Source organism: Cervus canadensis, chromosome X, assembly GCF_019320065.1.
Source record: "Cervus canadensis isolate Bull #8, Minnesota chromosome X, ASM1932006v1, whole genome shotgun sequence".
NCBI lineage: Eukaryota > Metazoa > Chordata > Mammalia > Artiodactyla > Cervidae > Cervus > Cervus canadensis.
The window spans coordinates 48,882,409-48,899,585 of record NC_057419.1 but is presented as its reverse complement, the minus strand read 5'-3'; the positions used below and the strand labels follow the sequence as shown (position 1 = coordinate 48,899,585).

Below are 17,177 nucleotides of genomic sequence, written 5' to 3'. Positions count from 1 at the left end.
GAAAATTTTTGAACGTACAGAAGACAACTTGAAAGAATTGTACAAGGAACAACCAAGTACTTGCCACCTAGATTCTACAGTTAACATTTTATTTCACATGTCTATCCATCCCTCTATCAATCCCTCAATCCACTTGTAAGTGTGTGTGTGTGTGTGTCTGTGTCTGTGTAAATTGTATATATCAGTACTCTTCCTCTCTTCACTATTCATATTATTATCTATAGAAGAAAATCCAGTTTTAAAAGCCAGCTACTCTATCAGTCTAGAAAGGTGACTGGTTCAGGCTCCATCCTCGAGCAAGCTTGAAACTCCATAGATAAGACAGTTGGCAGGCTTCCAGACATGATTGACTTTAGTCCTGTTCTGAAAAGGTTTAAGAGAGCAGAAATAGGTAATGTGGTCTTCCAGGGGAATTTCTAGGTGGGAGGCTGCTCTGTGCTGGGGGATCTCCCAACCACAGCTGCTGTTTTAAACTGAAGTGATTTGGGGCATCTGTTGGCTCTAGAAAAAGTATATGTGCATATATATATATAATATGTGTGTGGGGGTGGGTGTTGTATATACATGCACACGCACACACGCACACCCCCATATACTGCATTATCTCCATGACAGTGTGGCAAAGTAGGTCTTATCTTTGCTTTGTAATTCAGGGACAGAACTTGGGTTAAAAGACATGTCCAAGGCTGCACAGCTAATAAATGTCAGGAAGGGAAATGGAATGTTTTTCTGGAGCTCTGGAGCCTGAACCACTTCCCATGCCATTCTTTACTTGGTTTCCTTGCCTTAGTGGCCTTTGGCGTCACCTCTCAACGTGGTTCATGCTCAGGCCAGTTGGCCTGCTGGAGGGCCTCAAGAAGACTGTGTGCTCACAACTGGTCCTTAGAGAGGATGATTTTAGTGGCGGGGGTCGGGGGGGAGTTGCAGTCCAGAGTAACCAAGTCAAGGCTTTGAGAATCAGGTTAAGTGAAAGTGGGGTAACTGAGAAAAGACAGGATCCCGTCTGCCTCTGATGATCATGACTTGCTGGTTTGTTTCCAGGTGTTTTGAAGTCTTCTGCATCTATTGTCAGTCAAACCACATTGAAGAACCTTATGTCAGCATCACCAAGAAGCGGCAAATGCCAAAAAATGGCCACTCAGAGGAAATTGAGAAGGAAGTGGGCCAGGCAGAGGGCAAGCTATTCACCCACCGATCTGCATTCAGCCGGGCATCGGTGATCCAGGCTTTCCTGGGCTCAGCCCCCCAGCTGACCCTGCAGCTGTATATAAGTGTCTTGCGGCAGGATGTCAGTATCGGACGAGGTATGTGTATTTTTTATTTCTGTTTGCATTTGGGAAGCGTGGAGAGCAAAACATAAGGTCTCTTTTGTTTCAGGTGAAATTCATTTCTATGCGCCTTCCATCTGAAGTCTGTTACAGTTACTAAGCTCAAAACGTAGTGAGTTAAAATAATTGCGTTTCTTTTGCTTATGAATCTGCAGTTTAGGCAGCTCTGAAAAGCGCTCACTTCGGCTCCACTGTGGTTAACTGGGGTGGCTCAAAGATGGGGAGTTGGAGTCCACTGAGGGCTCATCCGCTCACAGTTCTTAACGTCAGTGCTGGCTGTTGCTGGGGCCTCAGATCTTCCCCACTTGGTCTCTCTACGTGGGCTAGTTTGAGCCTCAGCACAGCATGGTGGCCGCTTTCAGGAGCGAGTATCCTGAGAGGGAGAAAGGGCCAGGTGGAAGGGTATCCCTTTTGTGATCCGGTTTTGAAGTCATGCAACATTATTTCTGCTGCCATTTTCTTTGTTGATACAGCCAGGAACCCTGTCGAGGTTCAAGCCAAAGGGAAGAAAGGAAACTCTGACTTTTGTTGGGGAATGGCCACAGTCTAGAGGTTCCAGGCGATCCAACTTGCTGTACATAGGCTGAAAGGATGGCTGCCAGGGGCTGGGCCTCTTCAGATTGTGCCTCCGTCACTCAGTGATAGTTGTAAAGCAGCTGAGATAGTTGTAACAGCTTCTTTGTGGTGAATGAGGGCATCAGGAGTTCCTTCCTGTCTTCTTGAAGTTCTAATAGATATCTCCTCTTTAAAATAAACAAACTTCTCTAACCTTTGGACTAGTCTCACATCATCAAATTGAGGGCAGGTTTTGATTAAGCCAGATTTTAAAAAAAAACTGCACATGCATTGGACACAAGTGAAAACCTTCATATGAAAAGAGGAAATAATCCTTTGCAAATATTGTAAGTAAATGAAAACCAGGTATTCTGGCAAGTTTTACTATACAGATAAGCAAAAATGAGTTAAAAGCCTTAAGTTTAAAAATACATATTTAAGATAACACTGAAATTGGAATATTTAAAAATAAATCACCCTTATTAATTTAACTTCCCTCAGTCTTCTTTCTGCCTCTAATCTAGGCTGGATGGTAAAATGTCTTTAATTTATGGCTGAGTCACAGGATATTTGTATATCACAACTGTCTCCCTTATCCAGGTTATGTAAGAGTGACTATGATTCTTAAGATATATCAGAACTTTAAGTTGAGGTCTCGGACCTTGGTGGATTAACACTTGTGAAAACACCTTCCACAGCCCCAGGTAAACAGTAGATGCTCAATAAATGTAGCAACATCCTTGTTTTCTAGGGACTTACAACTAGAATGGGCATTGACCAAGGTGAGTCCTCTGCATGCCAACATACCCTTTACCCAGTTCATTATTTTTCTATGTGGCAGGAACACAGCAAGAGACCAGATGTGGTGATAGCCAATTTGATTTTTACATGTCGGTTCAATTTTTTTTCTCAAGTTACTGAAAATAAAGTTGTCTTTTAGCTCAGAGGTTGGCAAACAGCAGCCCATGGATGTAATCAGGGGTGCTTGTTTTTGTAAATAAAATTTTATTGGAACGCAGCCATGCCCTTTGATTTACCTGTTGTCTATGTCTGCCTTTTTTTTTTCCCTTTGAGCAGAGTTGAGTAGTTGCATAGTTGTAGCAAAAAATAAGTGGTCCACAGAGCATAAAGTATTTACTGTCAGACTCCTTACAGAAAGTTTGCCAACCCTCATTACAGTTTTTCAGATGGAATTCTATTCGGGAAGATGAAACCTATCTCATAAAATGTCAATGTCACAAAGAATATCTGTAACATGCCCCTCGAGAACTTGGAATAATATAAGTCCCCTGAGAATTAAACAATAAATCAAATAAGTATAGAGAAAGGAAGTGGGCATGGTCCTCTTAAAAATATAGATAACTGCCATTTTTATAGGTTTTGACTAACTGTAATCACTGCCTTAGCATATCTGAGGAAGGAATCTCTCAGCTGGAAGGGGAAGGGTAGTTATAATTAGAGCACAGGCTGGGGTGTGTCATGGAGGCCAACATAGGCAGTAACTATCATATGATTAGGAATGCATTTGGTGCAAGAAACAAAACACTTGACTACAAGGTTAGACAACCCATTATTTTGCTCATTTAAGAAGAAACTGGAGTTAGGCCTTTGCTGGCATTATATCAGCTGCTCACACTGATAAAGTTGATGTCCCTACAATTCCATTGGCCTTTCTTTTGGGTTGCTACTGCATAGAACCATCATGGCTTCATTCAAGGTAGGAAGAAAAGCATGAAGCAGAAGGGGGAATGTCTTTCTTCCTTTAGTTAGTTCAGTCGCTCAGTTGTGTCCAACTCTTTGCAACCCCATGGACTGCAGCACACCAGGCCTTCCTGTCCATCACCAGCTCCCAGAATGTACTCACACTCATGTCCATAGAGTTGATGATGCCATCCAACTATCTCATCCTCTATCATCCCCTTCTCCTCCCGCCTTCAATCTTTCCCAGCATCAGGGTCTTTTCAAATGAGTCAGTTCTTCGCATCAGGTGGCCAAAGTATTGGAGTTTCAGCTTCAGCATCAGTCCTTCCAATGAATATTCAGGACTGATTTCCTTTAGGATGGACTGGTTGGATCTCCTTGTAGTTCAAGGGACTCTCAAGAGTCTTCTCCAACACCACAGTTCAAAAGCATCAGTTCTTCAGCACTCAGCTTTCTTTATAGGCCAACTCTCATATCCATTCATGACTACTGGAAAAACCATAGCTTTGACTAGACAGACCTTTGTTGGCAAAGTAATGTCTCTGCTTTTTAGTATGCTGTCTAGGTTGGTCATAACTTTTTTTCCAAGGAGCAAACATCTTTTAATTTCATGGCTGTAGTCACCATCTGCAGTGATTTTGGAGCCCAAAAAAGTAAAGTCTGTGACTGTTTCCATCGCTTCCCCATCTATTTGCCACAAAGTGATGGGACCAGATGCCATGATCTTAGTTTTCTGAATGTAGAGTTTTAAGCCAACTTTTTCACTTTTCTCTTTCACTTTCATCAAGAGGCTCTTTAGTTCTTCTTCACTTTCTGCCATAAGTGTGGTGTCATCTACATGTCTGAGGTTGTTGATATTTCTCCCAGCAATCTTGATTCCAGCTTGTGCTTCATCCAGCCCAGCGTTTCTCATGATGTACTCTGCATATAAGTTACATAAGCAGGGTGACAATATACAGTCTTGATTTACTCCTTTCCCGATTATTAGTAAGTAAAAGCTTTCCCAGAAACCTCGCTAATAAACCTCATTTAGATCTCATTGACCAGGACTGGTCACATGGTCACCTTGGTTCAAGAAATGCTAGAGAAGCTGGGCATAGGAACAGTTACAACCAGTGGCTTTGAACAGCATTCCTTCAACTTCCCTGATGATGATGTCACCGAAGGTGAGAGCCAGGGAGCTTGTTAAAAATCTAAAGAAAACCAGGCTTCGTTCTCGGAAACTGTGATTTGCTAGGTGTGGGATGGTAGCCTAAGATAGGTCTTTTGATCTTTTTTCTCTTTTGTTTTTTAAACAAGTGCTCCTGGTAATTTTTATGTTTAGCAAAGTTTGGGAACACTGGACTAGATAAGTCACAGCCTGCCTAGGGCTGGGCCCATTGCCACCCACCACAAAATTATGTTTTCGTAAAATATAGGAGGAGGACACTGTCTACCGTACCATGTGTTGAGACCAATAAAAATATCCATTCTTGACAGGAGAGGACATGAAGTCCATCCGAACCTGATCCCATTCAACATTCAAACTCTGTATAGCTTTCTTTTCTCTCTTATCCTGTGCTCACGTAGCAAATGCTGATGAATTTGACCTTGGCAGAGCTTGGAGGTGAGGTGGAGCCAGCCACATGGTCCACTGGAGAGGTTTTTGTTAATTGCAGTACAATTTATACAACAATAAGTTAACCATTTTAAATGTACAATTTAGTGGATTTTAGGATATTCACTATGTTGTGTCATCATCATCACTATCTAATTTTAGAATATTCTCGATACATCAAAAAGAAATCCCATACTTAGTAGCAGTCACTCCTTATTTCCCCTCTCCAGACCCTGGCAATCACTAATCTACTTTCTGTCTCTATGAATTTGTCTATTGTGCATACTTCATATAAATGACATACTTTTGGAGAGTTTCTTCCCCCATAGTCAATGAATAATGGACACTGTCTATGACCCTCAGCCTTTGAGTGAGACCAGTCAGCTCTCAGGGGACTTGATTAAGTCTCTGGACCTTGGAGGATAGGTTGGTCTGAGGCCCAGGTGAGTACACCAAGGTTACTGTGTTCTGTGAAGGCCTCTGCAGCCTGCCACTTGGCCTGCCTGGATCTCCAAGTGCCCTTCTCTCTTCCAGTCAAGGTGGCAATGTTGGCAGTAGTGATGACTGCTTCTCAGATCCTTGCTTTGTGCCAGGCACTGTGATTGGCATGATTTTGTTTCACGTTCACAGCATCCCTGTGAGGTAGATCTGATTACTTCCGTCTTCTTAAGGATGAAAATTGTACTCCTAGTCTAGCAGAGGAGGCAGGACATAGGGTTAGATTTATGTGAATTCACTTATTGAAGTCAACGAATATGTATTGAATATGTTCTGTGTTCCTGACCTTGTGTTGGGCTCCAGGGATAACGTGGTGAATAAGGTGGACAGGGCTGTATCCTTCTGGAACAGGATAGGCAAATAGGAAACAAATAATTAGTCATATATTTATTTTATTTCAGGTAAATCCTGCAAAGTAAAAGTCTGTTGGGGGACTCTAACCAAGTCTGGGCGATAAGGGAAAATTTCCCAGGGGAACTTAAGTGTAAACCAAAATCTGGTAGATGAATCAAGTGAAGTAAAAGAAGGAAAGGGCATCCCAGGATTTCAGACTTTATCCCAGAGGCACTAGGAAGTCACTGATGAGTTTTAAACGTCACAGTGTCATGATCAGATTTTGTTTTAGAAGCTGATTACTCTGGAAAATGGATTGGAAGGGAGTGAGGGGAGAAACAAGGAAGCCCAGAAGTGGGCTGCTACAGTTGTCAAGTTGAGAACAATTATGGCTTAGGCTGTAATAGTAGAAATGGGTTATTGGAGCAATATTACTGATGTAGAAGTTGAACAAGATGATGACTGATTGAATGGGAAGGTGGGACAAAGGCAGATGTCAGACATAGTTCCCAAGTTCCTGACGTATATTGTTGATTTATACCCTGCCTCATTCCAAAAATGGACTTGGTGACAGGGCTTATTAGTTAGTGCTGTGATACTCTCTGTGGAATATACCCTTCTGTCTGCTCTTGTGGAAACTGGTAAATTAAATGGTAATATTATATAAACTTATCACCTGGACTAAAACATGCAATTCAAGCAGTTCATGTGATTACTAAAGATTACTGAACTTATTTATGAATGTGTCCCATTGTAAACACAATTATAAATCTCATTCTCACATGAAATACCTAACCTGTCTAACACCATTTATTTGAGAGAGGAACAAAGTTATCAGTGGCTGAATACATGTTTTAAAATGTACAAGTATATAAATTCTGTCCCAAGTGATAGACTCAGATGTATACACAGTTCTTATAAACACTCTACATGCTGTGTTAGGTTGAAAAAACAGTTGTCACATCAAGTGAAGAAGGAAACTAATTACTCTCCTATTAGTTGATTCAGTGTCTGACATTTTCTCCTGTTCATCAGATGCCGAAGGGCCCCCCTCTGTCTAACTGAGGCACCCTGCCACACCCCCTCCTCCCTGGGACCAGGAGTCGTCCACCAGGAGAGAAAGACAGGCAGAGGCTGAGAACCACAGCCCTTGGGAAAGCATGAGCCACCCAAGATTAGGCCTTTTGTGCATTTTGAAAAGACGGAAGGGGACTGGTGAGGGAGGATTTGTTCTGACTTGAGCCCTGCAGAAACCAGTGACGACCAGTGCCCTGTTGGGAGTGAGAAAACTAAAACCAGTATGAGTGGGAACAAGGGCTAGGGAGGGCGTGCCTGCCAAACCAGGTCTGTGACCAAAAGCAGTGTCAGGGCAGGCCAGGGTCAGACATCAGACACAGGTCAGCACAGGTGAAAACATCTCGTGTGAGATGACATGAGCCCAAGAGTCCAGCCTGGAAAGACCTTGGAGAGTAATGTCAGATTGCTGTTGGCGTGAACACAAGGCCTGGGAATAAAGCTGGCCTCCCTCTGAAGACAGCCTCTGAGAAGAGGTGTTTGGGGGGCCCAGGCTCCCCTGGTCCCTGAATCTGACAGGTCCTTCAGTCATGTAGCTGTCACTCTTTAGAACAGGTCTCTAGGTCCCCAAAATAGAACCTCTAAATGAGGGACCATCTAGTAACCTGTAATACATTCTTTCCTACAGCATAAATTGCAAAGTGGCAGCTCACAAACCTAGTCTGGATGGTGTTTGTTAGTCCTCCGCAGACATCTTAAAAGAAAATTCATAAGTGCTGACACTTAGAATCACAAACTTTTAACCTAAGTATCTGGATTTCTGACTTCTCTCGTGAAATTAAAATGTCTGGGTGTCCATGTGGTTGCAGTCAGCTGCAGATACAAGAAACTATCCCATTAAGGTTGGCCTCTGGTTCGCCACTTCTCTCTTTTGGATTTCATGTCTCACCCACTTTACTCATAGTGGCCACTATAGTCTGGACACTATAGAGACTTGAACTTGTTACTCACACCACAAATTAATTCTAAGTTCACAGTATTCATAAGGATCCATTTTCTCATTTAATGATGTATTATAGTACAGGGCTTCTCTCTGTCTTCAGTGTACAGCCAGTATTATCTGTTCTTCTTGTTCTAATTCTTTATGAACTGATAGGAGGTCCTATAATTCATGACTGATACACAGCTCACATTTGACAAATGTCTTTATAAGAGAGAGTCAGGGAGAGATTTGATTACAGAGTGAGATGATAATGTGAGGACTGGAGCAAGATGCTGTATGCTTGCTTTGAAGATGGAGGATGGGGCCACTAGGCAAGGAATGCAAGCTGGAAAGTCAAGGAAATGGATTCTTCTCCAGGGCTTCTGGAGGGACCATGGCCCTATTGGCACCTTGATTTTAACCCAGAGAAACTAATTTGAGACTTCTGGCCCCCAAAGCTGTAAGAGAATAAAGGTGTGTTGTTTTAGGCCACCATGTTTGTGATAATTTCTTACAGGAGCCATAGGAAACTAATAACAGGTGCAGAGTAACCTTTTACAATCTGTTATTAGAGCAGACCAATACTCCAAGAAAACTCTCTCATTTTCAGAGAGCAAGTAAATTCTAGATTTGCTTCAATGTAATATTTGATTCTAAAGGACCCACAATCTCTTTTTTACAGACTTAAAAGTAAACCCATAAACTGAGCCAGATTTGGCAGTTTAACACAGATTTTTGTTACTTTTCAGATTCTTCCACAAACTTACTGCTTTCTATATTCATTCAGTTTTTTTTTCCTTCACCATTCTTCCTCTTTCCCATTCTGGAACAAGTCATTTTACTTCAGCCCAAAAACACTTTTTCTGCCCTTAATTTTTAAAATGTCTCATTATCTTCAGGCTCATAGTAGAGACTCATTCTTATAGAGCCTCATTTACATAAATTATAACTTTTAAGCAGTCACAGGTACTTCATGGAGAAAACCAGGGGGTGGATCATTGTAAATTTCTGCTAAAATTGTCATTTTAGCAGAGCTTGTGAGTACATTCAAGCCAGCTTTATTCAGCCATGCAATTCCTTTCCTATAGTTTTATATCATGGCAGAAATGAACATACTCATTTACAAATCCAAAGATAGAGCCTCTATAGCATATATATAAGAATCAAAAGTATATCAACTCAAATCATGCTTAGTAATCAATGTTTTAGTATTCTTTCTTAGACATTTTCTAGGCATCCATTGAATTTCTATTAATTATCTCATAATATCACTGAAGAGCCTTCAGTTATCTAAAGATTTTAGAAATGCTCTTCAACAGAATATACTCCAAAATCTCATTACGGTGGAAAATACAGGTTTATCAGAGCAATGACTCACTCTATTTGCTTAAATATAAATTGATTTTTTTTCCTGTAATCTTAGACCTTCAGTAGGAGTAATTCTAGTTCTTTTGATCATAAACCTGTGCATATTTAGGAAAAATATACCCAAGAGGCTTAAAAATGTATGCTTGTATTATAATTAACACTGATGAATCAGAGAAGACCTAGTTGTCATTAAACCCCAAATATTATACTAGTCATCAGAGTCAAAGATTTACATGAATTATGTCAATTTGAACTTTTAAAATATTTTAAAATCTAGCACTTTTCAAGTATTAGTAGTTCATTTTTATATTTTAGGAAATTTTAGTTATATTCAGTCTATATAAGCAATTATTCATTTAGATATGCCGATCAGAATAGAGGTCCTGTATTTTTTTTCAAATTTAAAACTTTTTAACTTGTATTGGGATATAGCCGATTAACAATGTTATGGTAGTTTTAGGTCAACAGTGAAGGGACTCAGCCATACATATACATTTATCCATTTTCCCCCAAACCTCCCTCCCATCCAGGCTGGCACCAAACATCGAGTAGAGTTACATGTGCTATACCATAGGTCCTTGTTGGTTATCCATGTTGAATATGGCAGTGTGCACATGACCTTCCCGAACTGTGTATCACTTCCCCCCCACTGCTGGCAACCATAAGTTCATTTTCTAAGTCTGTGAGTCTTTCTGTTTCGTAAGTAAATTCATTTGTATCATTTCTTTTTAGATTCCACATATAAGGGATGTCATACGATATTTCTCCTTCTCTGTCTGACTTACAGTATGACACTCTGTAGGTCTGTCCATATTGCTGCAAATGGCATTATTTCATTCTTTTTAATGGCTTAGTAATATTCCATTGTGTATATATGCCACATCTTCTTTATCCATTCCTCTGTCAATGGATATTTAGGTTGCTTCCATGTGTTGGCTATTGTAAACAGTACTGCGATGAACACTGACATGTATCCAAAGGTGGGAAAACATTACATCCTCACACAATCAGAGATGAAGGAATTTCTGAATCACAGACACATGTATATATAGCCACAGAGACATAGCTTCAGTTCTACAATTTCAGTCATGGGTTAAGTGTAAACACAAGCAGAAAATCTCCCTAGTCCAGATTTCAAGTAGCTGTTTTCTTCCCAAAGGGCATGACATTTTGAATTGATTTGAGATTAAAAAAATGGGCTAACAAATAAAAAGGCTGACAAACCAGATTCTCTTTTGCAGGCAGGGACCTGAATCATATAGACCTGAATATCTATAAACCATGAACCCATTTAGAGAGAGCTCTGAATAGTCAGACCCTCGTACCAAATCCCCATCCATTTCTGCCAATGACAGGGAATAACTTGATAGCCATAAATAAACCAAAATAAAACATTAGTAGAGAGGCATGTTTAAATTAGAAGAACACAGAGTCCACACAGTTTTGTTGGCATTCTGGCTTCACCCTGGAGAGCTAAGAAAAGACACACCTGGGCTTTCACCACACAGAAGGCACACTTCTCCATGAACAATGTTTACCTGGCTCTGACAGGTGAATATATCGGGCGTCTCACTGTGAGCTCCAAAGCGGTTAAAAGATATTTTTCAAAAAGGATGAAATCTTGTCACTCATATAGATATGGACACATTAAAAGATTTTATTACTCATGAGGGATTTACAGATGTTAAAACGAATTCAAAAGAGGACAAAGAAATGTTGAGCAGGAATATTCAAAGAAGTGTGTAATTGGAGAAGTATGTAATTGGAAGCAGGACTGGTTTATTGCATTGTGGGGGGGATGACAGTTGAACCTCTGCTGGACAATGCATTTTGTCATGTATCTGTGACCTGACAGCCTGGATCTTGGAGCCAGCAAGCGACAGGCCCACGACCACCACAGGAGGTGCATTGCCTCCAACATGTGGAAAGGGCAGTGCCCAATCCTGAGCTCCACCTCTTCTTTATGGATGTGACCATCTCTCTAATTCATGTCCCAGTTCAGGAAGAATTGCTTCCAGAGCCTGGCGGGGGCCTTCAGAGTCTCATCCACTGGCTAACCCACTCACAGTGGAGGGAGCCCATGCTGCTGCTATCAGCAAATGTAACTAAAGAGTCTGGATCCATGGGTGTGCTCTAGACTCCTCTCAGTTTCTATCATTGTGAGTTGAAAGTGTCTGTGGGATATCTGAAAGGAGATAGCTCATGAAGTTGATGGGTTTAGTCAGGAGAAATGAATGGACTCATAGCCTGGAGAGCTGAATGTAGGGCCTGTAACAGGCTCTTCTGTACTCCAAGCCACTTGTCCTTGGCCCTTTTGATTTTAGCATAGCTGTGGTGTAAAGTTCCATGGATATTGCTAACATCCCCCGTCCAGCCTGTGTCCCAGGACACCATGAAAGGTGTTTTTCTTCTTTTCTGTCTTAGGGTTTTCTCCTATGCCAGGGAACGCAGCTCAGTTAGTGTTGGAAAGTGTGGGCAAGATAGCACTTGTTGGGCTACCTGCAAACTAAGGAAGATGGTTGTGAATGAATAAAGCTTCAGCCTCTGTTCTTAAGATGAATAATTCGGGATCCAGTATATATGGTGGATCCCCAGTGGAAATGATGTCCATTGGCCACAGTGGTAACCAGCTTGACAGTGTTATGTAGTCTTTATGAGCCTTGCTTCCTTCCCTCCCCCACTCTGTTTCCTAGGCTCCCCTCCCAGTGAGCTGCCTGCATCCAGAAGCTTGTCTCAGGCTCTGCCATTAGTGCTGTCATCTGAATGGAGGTGGTCTTTTCCGTCAAAACACTAACAACTGCTTCCCTTACGACATAGCAGGTCTTCACATTTTCACAAGTGTCCTGTCTTCCTTTTCTTTTCCGTTCTCCAAACCCTCCAGTCATTTCTCTAATGGCATGCTTGGTAGCCATCAAGGTCACTGTACCTGAAATATAGGCTGGTTCATTTGACTTGTCACTCTTAACACAAGGCATTCATAACTGAATGTGACATTGTAGGCATATATGATGAGCTTATAGTAGTGAAACTGTGTTATTTTATTTTTGCTTTAATCTGAACTCTGTGATTTTATTGATGTGCTCAAATGTAGCTTTTGGGAGAGCTCAATCACACAGTTGGTTTATACAGATAGATGATCTGATAAATTGTCCCAGTTCTTTTTCCATACTGAGAGCAGCTAAATCAAGATTTACCCATCTTATACTTGCTCAATATAATTTTACATATATAAAGGTAGGGTTTGATATTTTTTTTTCTTGTTCTATTTCCTTTTCTTGGATTCAAGCCCAGGATATCAGTCTGTTCGGATAATTGTGAATCATGCTTCTCTTGTCTTCCCAGTTTTGTCCTGGCTATAAGTTTATGTCTTCATGCAGCAGTTGACAAGACAGTGAGACTAGGACAGCCCCAAAGCTACAGCCCTGTGCACTCCTTGACAGTTGCCCTTTGGCCTGGAAGGAAGTAGTGAGGCATATGAGTACAGATTGCATATCTGATTGCAAGTCCATCTGCACTGAACTCATATTAGCATATGCATTTTCTCTAACTTGTCCACAAGGATATCATGAGAGGACTTTTTCTGTTTTATGGGGCTTTTTCTGGAGGCCTTACTGAAAACCATACACAATATCTATAATATACACCCACTTATTAGCTGCAGATATCTTTTCTTTGTACATTAATGAAATATTAAAGCATGTAGACAGGAATAAAGAATATTATAAGAAGCACCCATGTACCTACTTGTCTGCTTTATTGAATATTCACATGACATGTTTGCTTCAGAATTTTTTTTTCTGTTTAAGAAATAAAACATTACTAGTACAATTGGGGCACCCCATCATGCTTCCTTGTCATAACTTCAGAGTTTATCATTCTCATGCGTGATTCATAACCTAACTGCATTTACACTGTCTCTATGACTATTACATATTGGTTTTGTAGGTCTTTAAACTTTATCATACTGTAGATATCATTATGTAACTTGCATTTTTTGCTCAACATAATATTTCAAGAACTATACATGCAAAAAAAAAAAGAACTATACGTGCTTATGAATGTAGTACTAGTTCTTTCTTTCTTGTGGCTAAGTATTCTATTGCAGGAAACAATTTTCTAAGAGATAGATAATAAATGTTTTCGATTAGCAGTATAGAATCCACCTGCCAATGCAGGAGGCGCAGGTTCGATCCCTGGGTCAGGAAGATCCCCTGGAAAAGGAAATGGCAACCCACTCCAGTGTTCTTACCTGAGAAATCCCTTGAACAGGGGAGCCTGGCGGGCTATAGTCCATGGGGTCTCAAGAGTCAGATGTGACTGAGCGACTAAACAATAAATGGTCAGTGTCACATAGTCTTCTTGGTTTTTGTCTGTTTTTATAACCCTTTAACAGTGTGCAAAACACTATTAACTCTTATACTGTACAAAAATAGGGTTTAGATTGCCAGCCTCTGTTCTCCTGTTCTGTCTGACTCATACTGTTTCTTCATCCTCCTTTTGATTTACATGGCTTCCTATGCCATACATTCCCTTTTTATAAAACAGAATGACTGCCTTGCCTACCTCCTCAAGAGAGTAGGAAGATAAGGCAGGAGATAGATATGAAAGTGCTTGGAAACCCGCACTGCACAGCATGTAGTATCTTAATTCCCCAACCAGAGATCAAACCCATGCCCCCTGCAGTAGAGGTGCAGAGTCCTAACCGCTGGACCATCAGGAAAGTCCCTGAAGTGTTTTGTTTTTTTTTTTAATGCTTTTTTATACCTTCTCTCTCTTCTCACTTCCTTTTTCTTTTTTCCCTCTCTCCTTCCTTTTTGCTTCTTCATATTCTATGAAGAAATATGGGAGCTCATTGAGAAATGTAGATGACTGAGACGCATAGGTAGACACTGTTGGGCGGTGGGGGATTGGGAAGACCTGAGCCCAAAGTGTATAATGTTACGTTCTTGCTGGTGGTTTCTCTGTAGCTCTGGGACATCAGTGGCTGGGAAATTCAGGAGGCACGCTCATTCTAGGCAGCCTGTTAGCAGAACACAGCTGTTAGTTTGTTTAAGTGTGCTTGGTCTAAGGTCTGGGCTGATGGCCTGTTCTGCCACCGAATGCTGTGTGACCAGTCTCACCTCACAGACCTTTTGGCTCTTCATCTGTCACCTGCATCTGTCAACACAGGTTTCACAAGATTATTGTGAAAATTAAACGAGATAAGCTTAAAATGTTAGTATGTGGTGAAATGCTTATTAGAGGTTAACTTGCTATATTTTACCTATGGAGGTTAATTACTATATTATTTACTTAGAGAGGGTCCCCCTTTAGGACCACTGCACTAGACGGCAGGTCCACAAAGGGCATGTGCCTACTTTTCTCTTTTTTTGTAAAGCACTGGTAACTTTAATGGATTTTAATAAAATTTGTAACTTTTCAAAAAGTGAGTACGGTGAGCTTGGATTAGGTATTTCAGCACCTTCTCTGGTCTTGATGCAAAACAATGATGAATTAATTTTTCTTTGTGGGAAAAGTTTATTAGTAATTTAATTTCTTTAATGGCCAGATAACTATTGAGATTTTTAACTTCATCATGTGTCACTTTTGGTATATTGTATTTTTCTACCAATTTGTCCATTGCACCTACGTTGCTGAATTTATTGGCAACTGTTATTAGTAATATTCTCTTATACAATTTAATGTTTGTAGGACTGTAATGCTATTCCCTCATTTCTAATATTCATAATTCATTTTGTTTCTTTTGCTTCTTAATCAGTCCATCTAGGAGTTTATCAATTTTGTTGATCTTTTCAAAGAACCAACTTTTGTATGTCTACTTTAAAAACTATCCCAAAATGGGAACTTTAATTTGAGAAAAATATGCATAAATAATAGTGTCCCTCATCTGTTACTACAAACACCTTTTTAAAATGCCTTAAACACATAGTTAATAGTACCTAGCCTGGTGATGTGGATGTACTAAAGAATTTTTTAAAAAGTTGAACTGAATTCACATTTTTATTTCTCAGATGTGACATACTCAATCCTTCCACATCCTCTGCACTTAAAGATCACCTTACTCTTAGATTGGCTGAGGGCTGGAGATTTAAACATGGGCAAGAGGAACATGTAGAAAGGGTCAGACCAGCTCTCACAGCTGTATATGGGTAATAGTCATTGGTGTTGCTGGCCTTTCCTTATTAAGGCTGATTCTGCAGTTTTTCCACATGTAGGAGCCTGAGGAAGAAGATTGAGATAGCCAGTCTTTATATTTCCAAAGATAAGTAGTTTTTAGTGCTTACTTCAAGTTGAAAGCTATTTCTGGTATTTCTGATTATGCCTCAAGAGACCAAAAAGTAATTTGGGCTCAGTGGATAGAATGAAATTGAATTTTCTCTAGGGAAGATAATATTAAACATGAATGCAAAGCATCTTGTAACAAGGTTATTACAATGGCATATGTCCACTATGTTCAGGAAAAAGTAAGACAGTAAAATTCATGACTGTAGACTTGCTGAGAATTAGCTACTTATGGACAAAGCAGTTGTTATCATTTGCTTCTGTAACATTTTCTGAGTTCTTCTTTCATATGTGGACCAGGATCCAAATGTCAAGGTTAATTAAAGGAAGTGTGTGTGTGTGTATGTGTGTGTAAAGTGATGAATACCTAGAAAGAATCTAGGAAACTTTGATTTCAAAGTTTTTTTATTCATTTTTAAACCTTTTAGAAGCACATTTGAATTGTTTTAGTCAATGCTTAGTAAAAAGAATGATAATATGTTGAGCAGAGAGTTGGTTATCCAGTTTCTTCTCTTTCAAAGTAAGAGTGCCTGGCAGAACAGATGTGTCAAATGTGCCATGAAACTCAGTTAAACAATCCAAAGGGAATGTGATTTCTGGACATCTGACTTTCTGGTAAACATGGGCCACCCAGAAATATATTTTGCTTGTGTGTTTTTCAGCCTTATATCTGTTATCTTTATACCTTTCTTTGGAGAAGATCCTATACATTTTAGAAATGTTCTTCAAGGATTGAGGTGCACCATTTGGAACATGTTTGGATTAAATAAACTCAAAATGGATTAAAGATCTAAATGTAAGACCAGAGACTATAAAACTCCTAGAGGAGAACATAGGCAAAACACTCTCCGACATAAATCACAGCAGGATCCTCTGTGACCCACCTCCCAGAATATTGGAAATAAAAGCAAAAATAAACAAATGGGACCTAATTAAACTTAAAAGCTTTTGCACAACAAAGGAAACTATAAGCAAGGTGAAAAGACAGCCCTCAGATTGGGAGAAAATAATAGCAAATGAAGCAACTAAGGATTAATCTCAAAAATATACAAGCAACTCCTGCAGCTCAATTCCAGAAAAATAAATGACCCAATCAAAAAATGGGCCAAAGAACTAAACAGACATTTCTCCAAAGAAGACATACAGATGGCTAACAAACACATGAAAAGATGCTCAACATCACTCATTATCAGAGAAATGCAAATCAAAACCACAATGAGGTACCATTACATGCCAGTCAGGATGGCTGCTATCCAAAAGTCTACAAGCAATAAATGCTGGAGAGGGTGTGGAGAAAAGGGAACCCTCTTACACTGTTGGTGGGAATGCAAACTAGTACAGCGCTATGGAGAACAGTGTGGAGAGTTCTTAAAAAACTGGAATTAAGAACTGCCATATGACCCAGCAATCCCACTTCTGGCATACACACTGAGGAAACCAGATCTGAAAGAGACACGTGCACCCCAATGTTCATCGCAGCACTGTTTATAATAGCCAGGACATGGAAGCAACCTAGATG

The 17,177-nt window shown here is 40.2% G+C and overlaps 1 protein-coding gene across 1 annotated transcript in view; it reads left to right on the top strand.

Annotated features, from left to right (window-relative positions):
* Positions 1-17,177, top strand: part of XK (X-linked Kx blood group) — a 55,635-nt gene that overhangs the window by 8,072 nt on the left and 30,386 nt on the right. The window contains exon 2 of the mRNA XM_043458518.1: positions 1,042-1,304. Within this exon, the coding sequence (XP_043314453.1) occupies positions 1,042-1,304 (263 nt within the window). The remainder of the gene's footprint in view (positions 1-1,041; positions 1,305-17,177) is intronic.